Source organism: Silene latifolia, chromosome 5 (assembly GCF_048544455.1).
Source record: "Silene latifolia isolate original U9 population chromosome 5, ASM4854445v1, whole genome shotgun sequence".
In the NCBI taxonomy this organism is placed as follows: Eukaryota; Viridiplantae; Streptophyta; class Magnoliopsida; order Caryophyllales; family Caryophyllaceae; genus Silene; species Silene latifolia.
Genome location: NC_133530.1, coordinates 11,087,352 through 11,108,711, shown reverse-complemented (window position 1 = coordinate 11,108,711; position 21,360 = coordinate 11,087,352). Strand labels below are relative to the sequence as shown.

General features: G+C 36.4%; 1 protein-coding gene across 4 annotated transcripts; it reads right to left on the bottom strand.

Moving 5' to 3' along the window:
* Positions 1-10,232: 10,232 nt before the first annotated feature.
* LOC141656684 (uncharacterized) lies at positions 10,233-21,270 on the bottom strand. 4 transcript variants are annotated; one of them, XM_074463672.1, is made up of 11 exons: positions 20,708-21,270; positions 20,097-20,142; positions 19,212-19,982; positions 18,916-19,082; positions 18,714-18,832; positions 16,954-17,134; positions 16,747-16,872; positions 15,429-15,768; positions 13,716-14,363; positions 11,502-12,976; positions 10,233-11,411 (listed from the first exon to the last, which is right to left on the bottom strand). In XM_074463672.1, the coding sequence occupies exons 4-11, from the start codon at positions 18,970-18,972 to the stop codon at positions 10,704-10,706; spliced, it is 3,654 nt and encodes a 1,217-aa protein (XP_074319773.1). In that variant the 5' UTR covers positions 18,973-19,082; positions 19,212-19,982; positions 20,097-20,142; positions 20,708-21,270; the 3' UTR covers positions 10,233-10,703. The 4 variants fall into 4 exon arrangements, with proteins under 4 accessions (XP_074319773.1, XP_074319774.1, XP_074319771.1 ...); XM_074463673.1 differs by adding an exon at positions 17,224-17,345 and having other exon boundaries at positions 16,747-17,134; positions 18,963-19,082; XM_074463670.1 differs by having other exon boundaries at positions 16,747-17,134.
* Between the last annotated feature and the right edge of the window lie 90 nt (positions 21,271-21,360).

Genomic DNA, 21,360 nt, shown 5'->3' with positions numbered 1-21,360 from the left:
GAGAAAATAAATACCAAAACGATTTCTGAAGTCACCATTAAATAAAACGTTGCAGCGGAAGTCTTAAATCTTACAAAATCCAAAACAGTAAATAAAATCCAAACAAATAAATCTCACAAGTGCTTATAAATAAATTGAGACGAAGTTCTTTATTCAAAATCCTTCCACGCTCTTACTACTTCCCATATCCATTATGCACCCATGCAGCATTCTGAAGTGTACCCATCAACTGTACCCAAAATCACAAATAGGTACAGGTTCCAGAGGGGGAACGGCCCAAAACAAAAGGACGTCAGCAAAGCTGAGTTTTAAGAAAAATAAGGAGAAATGAAAAATGCATAGAACAATATTATAAAATTTACAGGGCTCCAAAAATCAAAGTAAGAGAGAACTATATTCCAAAACTAACATTTTCATAAATCCAATAACAATTATTAAACCGTTAAAAATCCAAAACTTTCACCGCCAATGTGCCAAGGTCCTACCCTTGACACGGTCTAGAGGTATCACCTGTGCTTGGTCAGACTTATAAGAATGCGCATCTCTCACATTTGGGCGATCGAGGGATGAGGTCGCCAAAGGAGAAAGTCTAACCCCCTAGCGAGTGGGGGCCGGTCAAACCCCACCCAAATGGAACTCGGGCCAAGAGTTCAGTTTTCGGGACGTAATCCTAGGGACGTCTCAGACGCACCTTAAAACCTGCTAGACCAACAGAACTCCCAGAGTCTGCTACATAATCACCAAGACGGCTTGCGCCAAATAATTTCCAACTGGTGACCCATGGTCACATAGAACAATATTTAAAAATTCATAAAAGCTAATATAAATTCATCGTTGCCAAAAGTATATAAAAACTCTTTAAATGTTAAACCGAACATGCTCTTAATTTTAAAAAGGGTAAAAGTCCTTACCTCTCAAAACGGTCGATCCAAGCTAGCTCAACTCAACTTCCTTTACTTCAAACCACAAGCTACCAAGATAGAAAAAAATATATCCGATTACCAACTATTCAATATTGTACCATGTTGTTAAGGGCCAAACTCATTGTTAATCATCAGTTCATCATCTCATGGCCACTGACAAGCTCCCTAAAATCATCCGTATACCAACCAATCTCACAAAACAATAGAACTTCTAAACACCATTCCTCTGCCTAACAAAAACAGTTGAAACAAAGACAAAAGTCAACCATCTATGTTTGATCTTTCCTCATTCGTGAAAAAAGGAGCAACTCAACTCACACTCCATTTCTCCAGATATTAAAATCTGATCCAATTTCACCAATATTAAACTTACGGATAAAGGACACGGGTAATATTGCATAAGTGTTATTGAAACTAAGACATAAGTGTTATTAGTAACCAAGCATCTTAACAATAATTTCAATCCATAAACGCGAATTGACAATGTTACGCACATATTTCGGACATTCTCGACACGACACAATAGCCCAGACACTACCGCACACTCCCCTAATAAACCCAAATCAGACAACTTCAATTCTCATCAAATCCACTCATATTAACTTATACCCCAAACAATACCATTAAAAATTTCAACTTAGATTAGCTATTTCACAAAACTTGTTTACGAAGTCGGTTCATAAAACTGATCAAATTAAGAGAAGGTGAGATACTTACCATCTATACACGAAGTAATACAAAAGAGGGGTGCAAAGGGCGATATTGTCGGAGCTTCAGATTGAGAGTCGGCAGTATCTGGTGTTGGGTCAAAAGAAGAAATAGAGGAAAAGATAGGGAGGAAGGGCAAGAACAAGGAAGGATGCAGTGATAGAACAAGAGTTGTAGGGCTTGTAACATAGGGAAGAGAGTAGCCGAGGGTTTTTCAGCAATAGTTAGTCATAAGTGGGCCGAAGTCCAAGAAGAATCGAAATCGGATTTTAAAATAATCTTTTACTTTCTCACAAGTTCAAACCGATTTATTTCACGAAAGCTCAAAATATTTTATTTCTAAATCAATATAAATAAAATAGGAAATAATGCCCTAAGTTACTCAGAAAAAAGAGCGGGGTGTTACAGACTTCCCTCCTTAAAATAAAGCTTCGTCCTCGAAGCTTAACTCCTTTCATAAAACAAACATACTTCAAAATTTCACTTATTTCACATACACACTCGAATTTCCCCTAAGATAACCAACCTTAAGGACAATCCACATTTTCACTATCTTCTAAATCTGCTAAATATTACCGAATACCATGCACCACAAACTTCTCGATTTTTTTTTTTTTTCCACGGCTCCAGGACGACAGGGAAAGCTAAGAGCATGTCGGATGGTAAGTATTTTTTTTTTTGCAGGAAAACAACACCAGGTCGCGCTAAAGTATATTTGAAAATTTCCAAATTTCACGAGTTCAAAAGTACAATAACACGTGTATGGGTTACGCACAATCAAACATTAATGTGTGCGATGCGCACAAACATTCAACTAGTATATGTAGACATAATTACTTTCAAGTGATAACCAATAACCAATATTGTGCGCTAAGCACCAACAATTCCCAATATATTTGTAACCAATAAATTATATGTAGCACAAAACCAAACAAGGTTAAAGTTAAACAACACATATTCACTTAAAGAGTGACAAAAGGGCATCAACAACACAAAGTGTTCAGCCTCATTACCCTCTTAAGACAAAGCTTCGTCCACGAAGCCGTAACGTAGCCTAAAGGAAAAAATATAAAATAAAATAAAATTGAGTGCATCTCAGTTTAACCTCACGTCCCAAGTAATCTCTTCTACGACATTATTGTTCTATAAAATTGTGAGCGAGTTTCCTGGGTTTAGGATCAATTTTTTTTTTTTTTTGCATAAGCATAGAAGTCTCCCAGCAAAGCATCGACAAACTTTTACTCTACACCTTCAAATTCAATTTCTGTAAGAAATAACCCAACCACTCTAAACAAGGACATATACACTATAGTTCAACTAAAATGCACCATTCTATTCTTATCGTCAATTCGAAGTGTCAAACTTCTCCACGAGACCAGTCCTTCAATATCTTCAATATCTGGTACTATTTGAGAATTTAAATTCCCACATTCTATCTTGAAAACGGCATACTTACTACAACACATAATCATTCCAAGCATCTCAAGCTCTACTCTTAACCTAGTGTTAAATCCCATATTCTGGGTTCTAAACTTTCAAGCTAAAATTCCCATCATCCCAATAAGAAGTAAAAATTTTATGTTATACATTGAATTTAACCTAGTTTTTCCTTACCCCAGACTTACTTGTTAAATATCCTCATATTACTCAAATATCCAGCTCGTTTACCCTAATATTTCCATTTCATACTTCACGAACATAATACTTCCTAACTTGATCCAAGTGTGGGAATTTCATCCGAGTGTGTTTGCTAATATCCTCCACCTGAACATTCATCAACTATAACTACTTTTAATGAAAGCCTTCAATTAACACATCGTCGTTACGAACCACAAAATATGCAGTTTTCCATCATTATTCAATCACACAAGTCAAATAAATAAATCTCCTAAACGTCATTGGACCGAAATGCCTGTGCATCCTCAAAGACTCACATCACTCACTATAAGTTTATACTTCGTTATTAGTCGACACTATGACACATTACTATTTTGTCTCCCAATCACACCACTAGCAATTATCCACCCTTGTCGTCTCAAACATTATTGTAAAACACGGTGCTTCTTATACCTTTGATATTACCTAAAACCATAGTACGACAGATCGTTTATCTCAAAATCTATCCCATCAAAATAACAAATACCTAGTCCACAGAATCCATAAATAATTACCTGTCCTTGAACCTTATCCTTATTCCTTAAACTGACCTTATCATCACCTAAACGCTCACACCTTTGCTAACATAGGTCTAGTAATTGATTCTAATAATTAACATCATCATTTCGTATAGTTTAACTACTAAACATCATCGTAAGATCATTCATTACAATTAACGATTGTATATCTGATAAAGTAAACAGATCTAAACTTAGGACAAGGTCTCACAAATTTCCAAGTTGATCAAAATCTACAATTATTCCTCGATGTATCTGATGTGAAAGCTCAAAAGTGTAAGACATATTTTGCACTATTGTGCACATAGGCACAGTTCCAATGCGTTAAAGCATAACAACCACCAACGTGCATCACGCAAAATACCGAACTATAAAACAGATTTTCCAATATGCCATAGGGCGTTTAACAAAGAACAACTCCAAAATTAGCCAGTATGTAAAAAAAAAAAAAAAAAAATTGCAAAGGTGCATAATTATGGATTTTTTTTTTTTTAAAAAGATTCGGTTTTTAAGATATACGTTAGTAGTGCTATAAGTCATCACCCCGTTTTCAACATCATTTTCAGCACATAGCACTAATCTAAATCTACTCCTCAAAAGTGGCACACTCTCATCTAGGTTATAGCGTATAGGCTTCTTCTACATAAACTAATGATAGAGGGTACACCAACCCAATTAAAGCATGAAACTCAGCTCCATTCCCAAAATTTATCATAATCATAATCTCAAACCTTGCATCACTAAGCCAATATCGATATCATTTTCCAATGCATCATCCTACCAGAATTTCAAAACTAGCTACGCAACCCAAACAGCTTATGTCACCTCTAAAGTATGATACTAAGCTAGTTTCATTAAACAAAAGCCTCGAACAATCCCCTCTATAACTCATCTTAAGTTGCTTCTCTTATAAATCCTTATCAATCCATATAAGCATTCGACATTTTATCTACATACTATGTAACAAAACCATCTGAACTCAAGATTAATACCGCAACCTACAATGAATTACCTCTATAATATACCACCCAACATTATATAATCACCAATATTACTAAATTCTATAAAGACTCATTTCCCAAAACTTAACATTACCATATCATTCTGTTTATTTAAACCTTCTGTTGCTGTTACCCTTCATCACATGAAGTTTCTACTGGAACCTATTCCCTTCTAATTTCTCATAAAAGATCTTAAAACACCTTTTTTTTTTCCTCGATCACTATAATTGCTCCAAAACCTTTTTCCAAACTATAATTGTCACGAAATTACCTTGATCATCAAAGCGCCTCATAAAGTTCCAACCTTAAAGTTTCTTTCACTAAGTAATGATTACTTTATGTAATTGCTCTATACACCAACATGCATCTCAATATATACTCATATATCACATCCTTAATTAATTATCCATTTTTCATCCTTCTATCGACATTTTCATAACATCTCGTTACTGCCTGTTACACATACTCGCTTCACTTTATTATTACCTTATCTATATTATCAAGTTTCAATGACTATAAGATAAACCTCAAGTAATGTTCCCCTTTTCTTCAGTCTCTTACCACAAAATTGAATCTAGCTAAAACTTCAATAAGCCCTCTGCGACATTTTAAGACAGCATCATATCCTGAAGTTATCAGCGTGTCGCCTTAGTTTAACAATATCAAGTCCTCGACTTTCTTCCAAACATTCGAAGCTCTTTACCCCGAATCTAACTTCGTAGTTCGTACACTCTTTTACATGGAACACCAAAACTCTTAGCTCCACATGATTCTCTTTTTAAATACACTAGGGTAATCAAATTAAAGTTTTGTTTCAAAATAGTCTTTAATCATGTTTAATTAAACTTAAATGAAATTTAAGTCTTACTCAAAAATACTTAAGAGCTCTTACCACAATTAAGAGAACAAACAGTCGAAGTTGAAGACTAAACGAAGCCAGGTATCCAATTTTAAAACTAAAGAAATTTAGCGTTAGAAAGTGCCGAACTGGTTATTGGACGTCTCCAATCACCATATCTGAACCCTATCCAAGCGCAAAACCAGATTAGAAGTGCAAAATCCAAAACAATTATGGAAAATCCAAAACCAAATCCAAGGTTAAGGTGATTCCCAGCCACTGTATACATAGGTTCGAGTATCCGGAGTATCCGAAGTTACCGTAAAACTAGTTAATCTTAAGCTCACTTGTTCACGTCAGATATAGTTTTATTTCCACATATAATAGAAGTACTTCTCCTAGAATGTTTAAAAGGACTACTAAGAAAATAACATGTATTTTACCATTATAATCTCTGTAAATGACAAGTGTATTAGGGAATCAAATGACTAATACAATTGTACAAGGTATTAAGCACTCTTTACGTAGGCTTATAAAGGCAAACTGAGATTATTTAGCGTATGGGTCATTATAGCCCAACTTTTCACGTTCCACTAAGTCACACTATTGTAAGAGCTTAATGTAACGTGATACAAAGTTATGCGGTAAATATACTTCTGTACACTTTATAAGTTTCACCGTTATCTAATGCATAGATCTATGCAATGAATATAAATACGTAAATCATTTTCATAACTTGATCCTTCAAATACTTCCAAGATAATGGCGATGATATACACGACAACCAGGCTTGTACTCACTTGTCATGACAATGGCTAATATAATTATAATCACATGCTAATAGTAATAGTATAACAATAAGTACAAATATAACAATAAATCAAGTATGCATATGCAATGCACCAATACTACCCCACTCTCTTTTTTTTTTTTTTGAAATACGTAAATCATTTTGTTTCTCAAACTGTTTCAAATTTTGTAAAACTTATTTCTTTTCTTCGAAAACCTTAGCTCTGATACCAACTGTAACACTTTTACCATGGCATTACATTGACGCCATGCTACTGCTTCAAGGCTTTCTTCTTCCCCTTCAATGGTAACTGGTTTCTTTATTATTCCCTCGACGAACCCTAATTTATTTTTGGCGTCGAGTCCATTCCGGACGGCATCCGCCCATAATTCATAATTTTCGCCATTGAAAAGGGTTTGTGTTAACGTTAAACTCGGACTTTCGGATGGATGTAGGTATAGTGGTGATGACGGGGCAATTTGTTCAATCCCTTTGCTCCCGCTTGTTTTCTTTCCATCACCTTTTCCGTCTGCACCTACCATGGTTCAACGTTAATTTGTTTGTTTTGTTTTTTGTTTTGATTTTTTTTTTTTTTTTTTTTTTTGTGTATTTAGGATCTTAAGTGCTCTGATGCCATGAAGAACCAGAGAGAGAACAAAGCAGATGAAAGAAAGATTGCGTATGTATATTCAATGATCAAACTGTACAATATTACATCATATATATACATCTAAAATACTTGGAGAAGAGGTTACTAATATTACATTGACATATATAACAAAGATATGATTCACCAAATTATATGACGATATTTCCTTCTCGCATAATATGGTAACAATATCGTCCAATACATACCGTCCTAAATACAAACCCGTGCAAAATTTGCACGGGTTTTAAACTAGTGTGTTTCTAAATAAAAAAAAGAGGAAATAAAACCAAACTAGTATGAAAAAGAAAAGGGCTCCATTATTGGTGGTTTAAGGTCAAGCTGAAGGGGATTTTTTGCTTGGTCGTGGGTTTAAGGATCTAAAAAATATTAATGCAATTCTTATATCCTACACCCATGTGTAGGATACTCTGTACTCCCTCCCACTACCCCACTCCCTACTCATCCTCAACTTCTTCCTTTTTTCTAAAAAAAAAACAAAAAATTAATTTCCAATTTTAAGAAGCAGTTACCACTATCATATTCAATTTAAGTGTTTTGTAGTATTGCATTCATGATATGACATTGGGACGTGCTTTTTCACATACGAATTTTACTCTTTCACATACGCTTTTTACCGTACTACCCTTGTCATTTTTTCATCACTCACCCAATTAATTTGTTCTCACTTCCTTCATCTCCCTCGACCACTAAGAAATTAATTAATATTCATAAAAAAAAAAAATCAAAACAAAACAAAACAAGTCAACAACACAGGCAACAATCCCTTAAAAAACTAATAAACCAATTATTGGAAGTAGTATTTACAAAAGAATAAATTAATTAATATTAAAAAAAATAGAAAAATCAAAACAAAACAACAACACAGCCGTCAACCCAACGCTGACCACCACCCAACCTCCGTTCAACAACCTTATTCCAGCCAACAAGCTCCAGCCGGCAGCCCCAGTCACAACCCGACTCCGACAACTCGACGATGACCACCGCCTTAACCACCGGCCACCGCGCATACCCGTCATCTCCCTTACCATCACCACGAGACCTCCGTTCAACACCCCTATCCTACCCGACAACCCCACCACACAAACCCGACGTCGACCACCCCACAAACCCCACCCAGAACGACCATCAACCACCGTACCATACACCACCCATAAACCCTAATTAATATTGTCGCTAAGCATATTAGTTTCATTAAAAATTTAACTTAAAAATTTCAATTAAACGTATTAATAATCGCTAATAAACAAAATTACTTCAATAATGGGTGAATTACAATCCATTGTTCAAATTTTTAGGCCTAATTAGATTCAATGTTAGAAAAGATGTAAATGTAAGAGTTATTTTGATTTTGCTAGGTTAAAAGGGTATGATATGGAAACTTTATGAAAAAATGTATGTGAAAGAGTAAAATTCGTATGTGAAAAAGTAATTCCGTATGACGTTATCATATTCATTTTAATTTTAGTAAATATGGCAATATTGTATAATGAAAATGTGCTTTATAGCGTGATATTCACAATATAACACTATTATATTCACTTTTAGTTTAGTGAATATGACAGTATAGTTTGATGAATATGTAATATGTAATATGTAGTGTGATATTCATCTCATGCACCATACTCCTGGGTGCATGGTATAATTTACCCTTTAACGTTCCTCATTCTAAAGTCCCTAAACCTTAGATACTTGGAATTTGCAAAGCAAATTCTCCTGTGCGGCAAGGAGTAATTGACCATTTTTTTGATAAATAGTGACCACCTTTGGTTAAATAGTGAACACTTTTTATGATTAAAAAATACTCCACATTTTGACTATTTACGTAAAAGTGGTCAAAAATTAACGTCAAGTTTTACCTTCACTTATTTAAATTTAATTTTCAATATTTTTTCAAAAATAAAATCACACATAAGAAACTATAAAATATATATTTTATTAAATTTAAATGACGTGTCCCGTGTCCTAAATTTCATGGGATGCCGTGTCGCATGTCCGTGTCGTGTCAGTGTCCGTGTCCGTTTTGGTGCTACCTAGGGTGTAAGATAGTTTGATTAAAGTGAGTTAATGCATAGTTTGGATTAATATAAGAAGGATCTTCATAGTATGGATTATTCACGTTAATTAATCCTTAATTTTATGGGTTTTGTTCTTTGTTCATGTAAATCACCCGTTTCTCCGCTCTGGACCAGAACCCAATCTAGCAGGCGTCAGAAATTTTGGTCATATTCATAATACTAGTATAGATCCCGCGTAACTGCGCGGTTATTTAGATAGGAATATTAAAGAAAATATAATTATACAACTGATATTTAACTCAATTTGAAATTTAATTGTAAGATTTATTATTATTAATGTTTTGCATTAATCGGTAGAAAAGAGAAAGTTCAGTATAATCCAGTTGTAAATATAATATAATGAAAGTGCAATTACAGATATGATATAATAAAGTCCAATTATAGATATGATATAATGAAAGTCCAATTATATCCAAATTTATTTAGGCGGGAAAATTTAGGAGATCTCATATTCTTTTAGTATAAGGGGGATTATGGTGTAGTGGTGGTTAGGAAGTGATGGTGGTGGTGCTGACTCCTGGTGAGGGTGTTAATGGAGGAATAAGAAAAAGGCTTAAACAAAAAAAATGGGATTCGCCTATTAGTTAACCGGATTTTACAGGTTAAAAATGATAATATGGTTTATTTTGAGTTAAATTAAAGTTTGGATTATTTTGAGAAGATGACCGATAAATTTGATTATTCTTATAAAATAATCCAAAATAATAATGTCGACAATATTTATTTAGGAATTGTTTAATCACAAATTCTTAAGAAAACCATAAACCTACCACCAAAAAACTTTTGTATTCTTCTCTTCTCATTTCCTTCTAATTTCTTTTTACTTTATTTTATTTTCAATTTCGATTCACTTATATACCCATTTACCATGGCTAGCATTACAACACAAACCAACTGAAGTTAAAATCAAAAATTTCGATTCACATACATTCAAGAATCAAGTACTGCTGAACATCGTCTATAGAACTAAAATGTTATTAGTAGCATTCAGATACAGAACTAAAATAAGCCCTAGAAACCGCCCTGTCACCGGATGCTTGTTATTTACAGAAGTATCAATGAAAACAGAACACATCTAAATTAATCAGCATCATTCAGATACAGCATAAGTTCAGAACATTGGATTATTGATAACATAAACCTCCACTAAATGCCACCCAAGGGAAATTAAGCTGTAAATTTATCATACTGCACTAAAAACATTACTTAAATCACAGTACACTCAGAAAAGATCATTTAGATAAGGGAGATTATGACAGGAACAATCTGTTCATCGAACAAGCGGTCTGCAAAAACCAACAAAATGAAAGAATTACGTGATATCTAATTCCCAGGGGCTTACCCAATCGTCGTCAAATAAGAATACTGGGTGCGTATGAGTATCGAGTATGACAGCAGAGCTTTCAGCTTCCCTCCTTTATTCCCCATCTGGTGTTTTGAAACTGTGGGTTTTATTTATAAAGTGGCTACAGTTTCCCCACCTGACGTATGTTATCATTGATGAGCGAGGTCCAAGGGTTGTGCTTAAACTGCCGTAGCTAAGCTGTCAGAAGCTCGACTGGTCGGTTGCATGTTTGCATTTGTAACCGAGCGACGTGCATTGCGTCGTGAGGAAGCCGTTGGTGTACCAGTAGGGACTGAACCAGGAATGTTAGGTGCACCATTCTCAGAACTGGCTTTACTACCACAGCAATTACCAAACAGAAAATCTTTCGCCAATTTGCAGCGCTTGTAAAGGAAAGGCCAGAAAAGGATCACAAAAATAAAAGCCCCTAAAAATGCAATTGTGCACAAGACAATCACAACAATGGCAGCCCATTGAACCTTAGGAGCCATAATTGCATAAACCCCAGTCATAAATGCCACAGTTGTACCTAACAAGGAGACCTCAAGGAACAGCACACAATAGTCGATTAAAGTAGTGGCGGAAGGGTGGGCCTCCCAAATCATTGCGCCAATCATCATGAACAAGACAACCAGGGAGCTGCACATTGCCAGAGTGTTTGCAATTGAGAACACAAGAAATGCCAGGTTAGTTCCTAGGATGGCTGTACCCTCGTTATCCACGCCGCCTGGAACAGTAAGTCCTGCAGCAAAGGTGATGGTGGCTAATAGCGCTGCTACCACCGAAAGTGTGTGGTTCATGTCTTTAAGGGATGTCCTCCGTTGTAGATACTTGAACCCGAAAATTCTGAGGCTTGGGTCCAGCCTCATTTCACGGCACATCTCAGCCTGCACAGCAATAAGGATAGCATTAGGCCTACCCTTTAACATCGCCTAAATTATTAAAAGGAAATTCTGAAAACAACCATTTGCACATACCCATTTAGGCCATTTTTGAAAATCGTTGCGCTCTTCGAGTAGATGCAAGGCTGTTTTACCGTTCGTATCCTTGATGTCGAGCTCAACGCCTTTTGTCTCCAACAATGTTTTTGCCAGCTTAATATCTTCTTTTATAATTGCTCGGTGCAAAGGAGTCTGTCTGTCCACTCCAATCTTTCGATTCTTCAACTCATGCACATAGTCTGGATTATATAACATCTCCTCGTACAAACCATACCATTGGATGTTTTCATCACACAGCGCATCAATCATATCTGGAGCTGTTTTCCCGTTTCTGTTTTTGGTAGTGAGTTCTATACCGTTACTCTGCACCAATGTTTTCGCCAGAGTCTGGTCCTTCTGTTCTAATGCAATGTGCAAAGGAATGGCTCTGCTGTTACCTTTGCGGTGCTTTATCTTCTGCAACCGATCTGAAGTTTCCAACAAATTCTTGTACAACTCATACCAGTATCCATTGGTAGATGTGATACTACAGTGTTCTTCAATCAAATTGAAGGCTGTTTTACCATCGTTGTTCTTGATGTCAAGTTTTATGCCCTTAGTCTCCTTCAGCACCTTCGTTAGTCTTTCGTTTTTCTGTTCTATTGCTCGGTGCAAAGACGTAGCTCCATTGACGTCTGTCCTATTTTTCAATTCCTGCGTCATGAACGCACTCCCTAACAGATGTTTATATATCTCAAAGAAAACATCATCCGTAACACACTTGGCCTCAAATAAATCCAACGCTGTTTTATTATCCCGATTCTTGAGGTCAAGTTTTATGCCCTTAATATCTATGAGTTCTTTTGTTAGTTTATGGTCGTTGCGTTCTATGGCTCGAAGCAAAGATGTAGCTTCAATGCTATCAACCCCACTCTTCAATTTCTGTGTCATATGTGGTTTTCCTAGCAAATCTTTGTACAACTTAAAGAACTCAGGATTGGCTTTGCACTTTTCCTCTAGCAATTCTAAAACTGTTTTACCATTGCGATCCAGAATGTCGAGTCTTATACCCTCAGTTTCTAACAATGCCTTTGTCAGTCCAACGTCACTGCGTTCAATGGCTCGGTGCAATGGAGTGGCATCATCGCTGTCAAGTTGATTATTTAGCTTCTGCATCACTTGTTGTGACAACAATATCTTGTACTCCTCATATTGTAGCAATCGTATATGGTGAAGCGGTGTTTGTTGGTTGTTTTGACAAAGCGTGATGAATGCTTGTTGATCACATTGCTCAACAAAGGCTAGAACTGTAGATAAGTGACCCTTCATGCATGCTATTAGCCACGCTGGTGTTGAATCGTTTATCAAAGAACTGTCTCCCTCCAAAAGCAATTTTACAAACCAATCTTCACCTCTTTCTGCAGCTTCTTTAAGGTGTGAATTTGCATCCTTTTTAAGGCCTTTCTCGAATATGGTAAGTGCTTTGGTGGCAAGCCTTCGGATACTCTCTAATATTACCACTTCACTCATCGCTTGCAGTAGCAAAATGAAAGATTTAGCAAACTAATCATATACTTGTAATAGATTGAATCCTTGAGCAATGGGAAGCGGTGTTAAAACTCAGGAAGGAGAGGTTTGCCGCCTACCCAACTCAAACCCGGTGGTGCAAACAAAAACAACAACAACAACATCAGAGCCTTAATCCCAAAATGATTTGGGGTCGGCTGACATGAATCATCCTTTAGAAGCGTCCATGGGTGACGCACACCTCAAAATGCGAAAAAAATAGACAAGGGAAAAATGAAAAACAAAAGGGAGAGCGAAACATACTACAAAGTCTAGGTAAATTTATAGGTTTTAAAATCGAAGTCCGGATTTTTTTGCTAAAAACTTAAAATTTAAATCGAGAATAAAGATTAAAACGATTTTGAAAACCGAAGTAGAATTTAAGGATCCGAAATACCTTAAAAGTAAACCAAGTAAAATATATAAGAAAGTGGTTGGTAAAAAAGTGTAATAAAGGAGAGAAGAACAAATAAACTTGTTCTATAATATGTTCATTGGGTCAATATTAAAAGGTAACTGAAGTAAATATACACTTCAACAAACTACCTATAACAAGTTACGAATTTTATGTTTCGTGTTAATCCATGTTCAATAATCCAAACAAATTATATCAAATTTTTATGGGAACTTTAGACAGGAAATGCAGGAAATTATCGCAAATTTTTATGGAAACTTTAATCAAATGACGAAATCAGAGTCTCAAACCTTCAGATCTTGAAGCAAAATGGTGGACGATCTTGAGAACACTGGGATGGACTTTATCCTTATGTTGTGACTCCCAGCTTAACAAATCTCCGGCGCTAGTACGTACTAATATTTCAAGTATCAAACATTTCGATTTTTCACAACCATTTTTTTCAGCGATGTCATAAGCATTCTTGTCTTCTTTATCCTTCAAAGACATCAATTTAAAAGTGATTACTGATAGCAAGTACTCTCCAGCCTCAAATAATGGTATGTTCTCTTCGGAATTCTTAATGTTAAAAGGAGAAACACCCAGGTAATTGTTTGAAGGGTGAGCCTCTGGAACATCCCACTCTTCAGCCTCGTCTCGAATAGCAGACTGGTAACCTTGTATTAGAAGTTCTGCAATGTCACGGTAGCCCTTTCTTGCTGCAATATGAAGAGGAGTATCGCCAGATGAGCTCGGATTAGTGTGCCAGATCAGTCTCCTGCATGCTTTATTCCAAGACCGTGGGTGGTTTCGAGAAGTGCCCTCTTCCTCTATAAGCATCAATTTGACCAACCATGCAGCATTATCTTCTACAGCTCTATTAAGCACACTGCCAGCAGAACCAGGCTCTTTTACAATAAGTTCAGGATGCTTTTCAAGCAGCAACCTGGATACTTGCTCTGCAGAATAAAGTTTTACAAAACGGTACAAAAATTGTCTTAGAAGAGCGGCAAAGGCAATATGTTGCTTTACGGATTTGAATCCAGGTCAAGGATTCAAGGGCACAAAATCTAATTACTTTACCGGTTAAGCTAGCAGACATTTGCAAATGTACTTGTCTATGGTGCCAAATCTAAGCTGACGAAACTTAACTGACTTAATCATGAACTCATGTATTCACTTCTAAATATAATAATTTTTTTGATCTATTTCAAATGTTGGAACATTACGAAAACTTAGCCTAGTTAGGGATTGAGGCCTTGGAGTCGGGTCTACGTATCCACCCCCGTATAAAATTAAATTAACTTAATCCAAGTAAACTTATTTTTTTTTTTTTTAGAAGATCTCAAAAAGGGATTTATTTCATTTCAAGTAATGTGCAACTTAGTTCGACCTCCTACCCACACTCTCGGCAAAGGTATGGTGTTAACAAAGTGATATCAAAGATAGGCTCACTGACAAAAAACACTCTAATCATACTAATAATAATTAAGCTTTGTCTTGGCAAACCATTTCAGCTAACTTTTGACCAAAGTAGTTTATTTGGCAAAAACTTCAGCTAATTTATTTTGTGCAAGTGTTTGGTAAATAGTTTATTTAAGCTAAAATGAAAAACTATCAACGGTAGCATGTGAAAATTAAGCTAAATTATTTGACCTAAGTAGTTTATTTTTGCGAAATATCAGTTACAACTTACAACATAATGTCAAAAAATGAAGTGATTTGTGAATAATTTTCTCCCGATAGAGTATTACTCTGTTTAGTGTTTACCTACTCCATTTTGAGTATCTCAATCAATTGTTTGCCTTTCTATTTTGGAAATGTTTTTTTATGGATAATTTGATCATCACATTCAATTTGGTCCACTTGTCATCCACTAATACTAACTACAACTGGTCTCCTCCTCTTCCCTAGGGCTTTGTACCAAAACCAAAGATAAACAAATAATCGGGATAGAGGGACTAACAGTTATGGTCTCGTACAAGTAATTGGGTTAGATTCAGAATTAGGAAAGGGTGCCATACCATTGCACTTGGCTGCATGGTGAAGAGGGTTTGCCGGATCGTCGTGGGCACTATTGAGACTGTAGGGAAGACCGGACGTGAGGATTTGTTCAGCCAAAAGTGAGAATCCGTCACGCATTGCACATAATAAGATGCTTGCACCCTTCTTGTCTAGAGCCTTTGTGGAGATCACATCCGTTGAGGAAGTAGGGTACAGATCGCCTAAACTCTTAAACAAATGTTGTTCCCTTGAAACTAAGTACCTTGCTATGTATTCGTGCGTCTCTTTTGTCTTTTTAATCAAGCTACAACGTAGTGGTGTTTTTCCCTTGGAGTTCTTCTTCAGCCATGGCAGTGTTCCCTACAAATTAAAATCGAATGTACAAAAATAAAAATAAAAATTCGATAACACGGTTATATTGTAAATATTCGAATGCATAAAAAGGGTATTTTATGTTAATTTACAAACTGGTTTTATTCACAAATGTACTCCGTATAAGGAGCTAGCTACTAGCTAGTCTCTATTTTTTTTTTGTTTTAAGGGAACTAGTCTCCTTTTCTATAAGGTAGGTAAGGGATATACGAATTACATGGGAAGTTGCCTAGGAATGCTAAAAATTTTACCATAATTAGTACCATGTAATAGTATTTGACCTGTTTTAAAATTTAGGACATAAAGCAAGATTTACGGAGCAACTAATGCTACGCACTCTCATAGTCTCTCATTAGTTATTATACTCCTTATTTTCTCTATCTTGATCATTTGCTTAACTTTAATTAAAATAATTCATATAAAAAATCTTAAAAGTAAACAAATAACTGAGACGGAAAGAGTAATGATTATACGGCCATGTTTAATAGTGTAGTGATGAATTTGTTTTGAGTTAATTTAACTCACTACCATCCTTATCCATGACAGTCTAAACCTGGTAAACGGGTCAAGTGGCTCGGGCTTGGGTCGGGTGAGTTCTGATCGAGCCACTTTCGGATTTGTAAGAGTTTGGGGCGGGGTGGGTTCGAGACAGCTATTATTTGTGAATAATAATCAGTTTGTAACAATAAATATTCGGGTCAACTATATTGGGTCGGGTCAGTTCTCAAATTCGGGTTTAAGTTCGGGTGTCAGGTCGCATACGGGTCGAGTAATTCGGGTCAGGACAATTTTACCAAGCCTACCCGGCACCACCAAGTGTATAAGGAGCTAGCTACCCACACCACTCCCACCCCTTCTCTAGTCTCCCTCCATTATCATCTACATCAATGACCGTCTCTCTCAAGCTTTTGTGAAACAAAAACAACCGAAAACTAATTGATGAGATACAAAGATAATGTACATCACCTTATTCACCTGGTTCCTAAGAGCAGTGGAGGCAGTGATGTAAGCATTGACCAACAATTTGACGATGAAGATATTACCCTCCTTAGCCGCATAATGAAGAGGGTTTGACCCTTGTGATGTATCAACCTGACATATATATTTAACAATCACATCGGGTGGTAAAATTCTTAGAGCTTCAAACAAGAATGTGTAGTTATTCTTTTTTACCGCCCTATGAATCAAGTTACCAGCCGCTAACTCTTTACTGCTCATAACATATGAACTAAATTTCTCAACGTCGATTTCGTCAGTAACTCCCCGTAAAATCTCCGCATCACCTATTGCAGCCGCCTTCATGAGGCGGTCCATTGTATTGATGTCGAGCGTCATAACTCCGGCCTTTGCTAGCCTGAAAATATAAGTGTCAAGTTACGGAGTATATACTCGGATTAGCTACACTACGTAACGAGCAGTAAGCAATGTAATTTTTGGGTACACCTCGAGAGTAATCAGTGGAGAGTGATTTATTATGGTAGCCTTGTAGTAGTTCGATTACCAACTTAATTAATTAATTGGAATCATGTATGTGCTTGGCTGGCAAAGTCAACATTTTTTGAGTCCTGTAAAATATTCATTTGCATGCAATTAATTAAGTCAAGACAAAAATACGTAATTAAATCATTTAAATGAGTAAATAAATCAAGTCATTACCTGTTGCTTCTTACAAATCAAGGTTCTTGCACAAATTACTACAAATCAAAGTTTTGTTCAATTTCTTATCAATCTCAACATAATTAAAATACGGGACTCTCAAATTCTTACTTAATAATAGTCATTTCAATTCTATCACTATTCGATATCAATTCTTTAGTAGACTTTTTTTAATGATCCAAATTGAGTCCCAATATTTTAAAATATAAGACTCAAATTCCTACCCAACAGACTTTTCTAATGACCCAAATTGCGTGATAATGAGACGAGACAGCTCGAGCTCAACTCGATAACTTAACGAGTCGAATAGCCCCCGAGGGGCTCAAACTTGTAACTTTCAAATCACGTTGATAAAAATAGTTGATGAAAATATTGAAAGAAAAAAATGGCATTAATAATTATATATATAGGCTCGATTTGAACTCGAGCTCTGCTCAAACTCGGGTTAGAGCTTACGAGTATGATCATAAGCTCAACATGGTTGAGCTCGAGATTGGCTCGAATTTTGTTTCACGAGCATACACCGAGATGCACATTTGGTGAACCAATCTGAAAAGTAATATTTTTATTTGTCGCATAATAGATGTACTCCATTTAATGAGTACTATTATAATGAGTATAAGGAGCAGTATTTTATGCAGTCAATTTAAAGTAATACTATTATTTGTCGCATTATTATAGTAATATAGTAGTGACAAAGAAAGGGACAATGTTTTCAAAGTAGGAACATGTTTTGATATTAATTTATGGCATCAACTCACCAAAAAATTAATTTATGGCATCAATTATTTTTTCTAGAAGATAAGTAGATAAGCATTAATTTTAAAATTGGGCAAAGGGTTTTGACAAGCTTCTGACCAAATGTTCTTGCTACTAAAAGTTATAATGATGCTGTTCATGATCCTAATTGGGCTGAAGCAATGTCCAAAGAAATCCCAATCTCGGCGTCACTCTCTCACATGCTATAGGTGGGGACCTTTAAAATAATGGGTGCATGTGAGAGGGTGGTACCAAGATTGGGTACCACCCGGTGGCGCCCTATCATTATCCCTTCTCGGTATATGTGAAGACTCCCACAAATAACCGAGTATGGGAGTTGAGTATCAGACTATCAGGGTATGTGCAATGGTGTAACTACCCAGAAAAGAAACTCCTAAAAACTAGCTGAATTCAATTTGTTGTCCTGTAGTAGAGATCAACTAGTCCAACAGGGAAAATCTAGAAAGTTGGAAACATATTACTAACGCAATATTGTCAAGGGAGAGTCTTCAACTTACACGGATAGCGAGCTGAAGCCAAGGAGTGGTTGATCAAAGCAGTGGGAGCTATTCTCAATAAACACCAATTTGTCAGGAGAATTCAAGGGGTCAAGACTGAGCTGAAATAGTTCGGCGCGCTGGAAAACAGAGAAGAAAAAGTTCATCAGTTGGACTGTTGGAGTTCAACGCTACAAAACCTAGATGAAGCATTGAAGCCTACAGTATAAAAGTAGCACTTCAACATCATTTCAAGGCATTCACATGTACCTACACTCATCTACTACCAACTCAAACACCTACAACACTTCATCATCACCACTCCCTCCAATTAGCATACAGCACCTTCAACCTCTGATCATTATTGTCTTCCTCCATCAATCGTTTTACCTACACAACATGTCATATACATATCTTATAAATTGTAACTCGACATAACTATAGTGCAACTTTCTAGGACAGAGATTATAGTGCAGTTGAAGGGGAGGGAAAAAAATTCCAAGAAAAGCGTTTCATAACCTTTGAATTGATGAGATGATGGCAAGCACTTGGAGAAAATTAGAGGAGTTGTGTGTTGTTGAAATGAGCCTTTCCGTGCTACTTTTATAGCTTTCTCCACCCTTTAGACATTTACTTGGACTCATTCTCTGCGCTTTCTGTGCTATTTTTCCAGCGTGTTTCTCCAACTTTTCAGAGTTGATCCCTTGAACTTCGTCCAACAAGTTGTGATACATGTTGAACGTGCTCCCTGAAAAATAGGCTGTCAGTTACTTCCCTCGCTCAATCTGTGTGACTTTCATCTCATGGCCCGATCTTTGCCACGTGTATGGCTCCCGTACTGATGCTGGCAAAAACCTTGATGCTGTATATTAAAACAGTTCAAATGACAAACCTAGAGTCTTGATGGCATACAATAGGAATTATACAGTACAGTATTCAATGCTGTAGCAGATTCAGTCTGAGTTGGAAAAAAAACCAAGAAATTAATGTGAAAAAAACGAGAACTGTTTACAGAATCCAGTCCACATTCCTATGCCAAGGAGACTTCTATAGTTTACCAGCTGATGTTTTGATAGTGTCAAATGTTTCCTAAATTCACCTCTTATGCATGTACTCGTAATAATTTTCTACTTCCTTACAAGTTCAAGAGGTGATGATTGATGTGCAAGAGTTTGAAGAAAAGTTGAAGATAGTAGTTAGAGTCGCTCGTAAGGGATTCCTCTATCCAAACACACCCTTAACGATGAATCTTTCAGACTTGTTCTACGTATAAGTTATCAAAATCAACACCTGTGAAGATTTATCAAACAAAAACTAATAAGCTACACAAATATGGTGTGCACAAGTGCAGATGATGGAAGCTAAGGGATCACAGTCCGAACAGAAAACCAGATTCTAACTAACCCAGTGATATGCAGTGGCTATGGTGTACTTGCAACCAGCTTGATTCCTATAAAAGTGAAAAAACAAGTAAATGAACTAGTCTCATAGCAAAAGTCTAAGATGCTTGTTCATTTTAAATAAATCAACGAAAACAGAAAATCTAATTAATTAGTATCATTCAAATACCTGCATCAATCAGAACAGTGAATTGATAAAATAAACCCCACAAAATGACCCCCACAGTCCCCACAGAAATTAAGCTATGAAGTAATCATAAAGCCTGAAGAACATTAAGTTTAAATCCCTATAACCCCATAAAAAAGTCAATTTGAAAGGGGGATTATGACAAGAACAAACACTTAGGGGGCGTTTGGTTGGAGGTCTATAAGAAAGGGAAAGGGAAACAAAGTTATTGATTCCCTTTGTTGGTGTTTGTTTGACACAAACAAAGAGAATGCAATTCCCTTCCTTACCTCTCAATCCATCTAATTCCTTACCCCCCACCCCCCCAAGGTATGAGATTTCTTTACCCTTCAACCATCTTATTTATCTACCACCACACTTACGACTCCCGCCACACCCGTCACCAACAAGTAAGAATACTGTTCAGCAAACAAAACATTACATCATACCTAAAACTCAGAGGGATTATCCAGTCGCTAGCTGCTCCGAGGCCTTCTACCAAGTAAGAATACTGGATGTGTGAGTATTGAGTATGACTGATGAGCAAATCGCAATGTCGCCGGCATATGGACGGAGAGGGTGACAGGTTGATTATTTCCTTTGCTGTAATCACCAACTCTATCAGGAACTTTCCTCAAAAAAAAACTCTTTCAGGAACTGACTGGGACAGTGGGACTAATTTATAGGTAAAGAGCAGTAGTAGTTGAAAAACCCAAATAAAATTAAATTAAAAAATTGCAACGTATAGCTTAATGATTCCAATTCTATTGACAAATTATAGGTGACCAATGAAGTTAAAACTACTTTACAATGTAACACAATTTGTAGTTGTAGCAATTGATGGTTAAAGTCGAGCGACTTTGACCATAAAAGTTGAATGATAAAACAGGAAAAATTCAAACAGAATTCTGGAGCAAACCCTTGCAGCAGAAACAACCTGTGTTACTCAGACACGCCGACACGTATCAGTGTCCGACACGTGTCGGCGTGTCGGACACGGCTATTTGGGGAGAGTTTTCCTGTTTTGTGGTCTAAATTGAAGTGTCGAAGTGTCGTGTCGTGTCGGACCCCGACACGGCAGTTAAGTGAAGTGTCGGAGTAA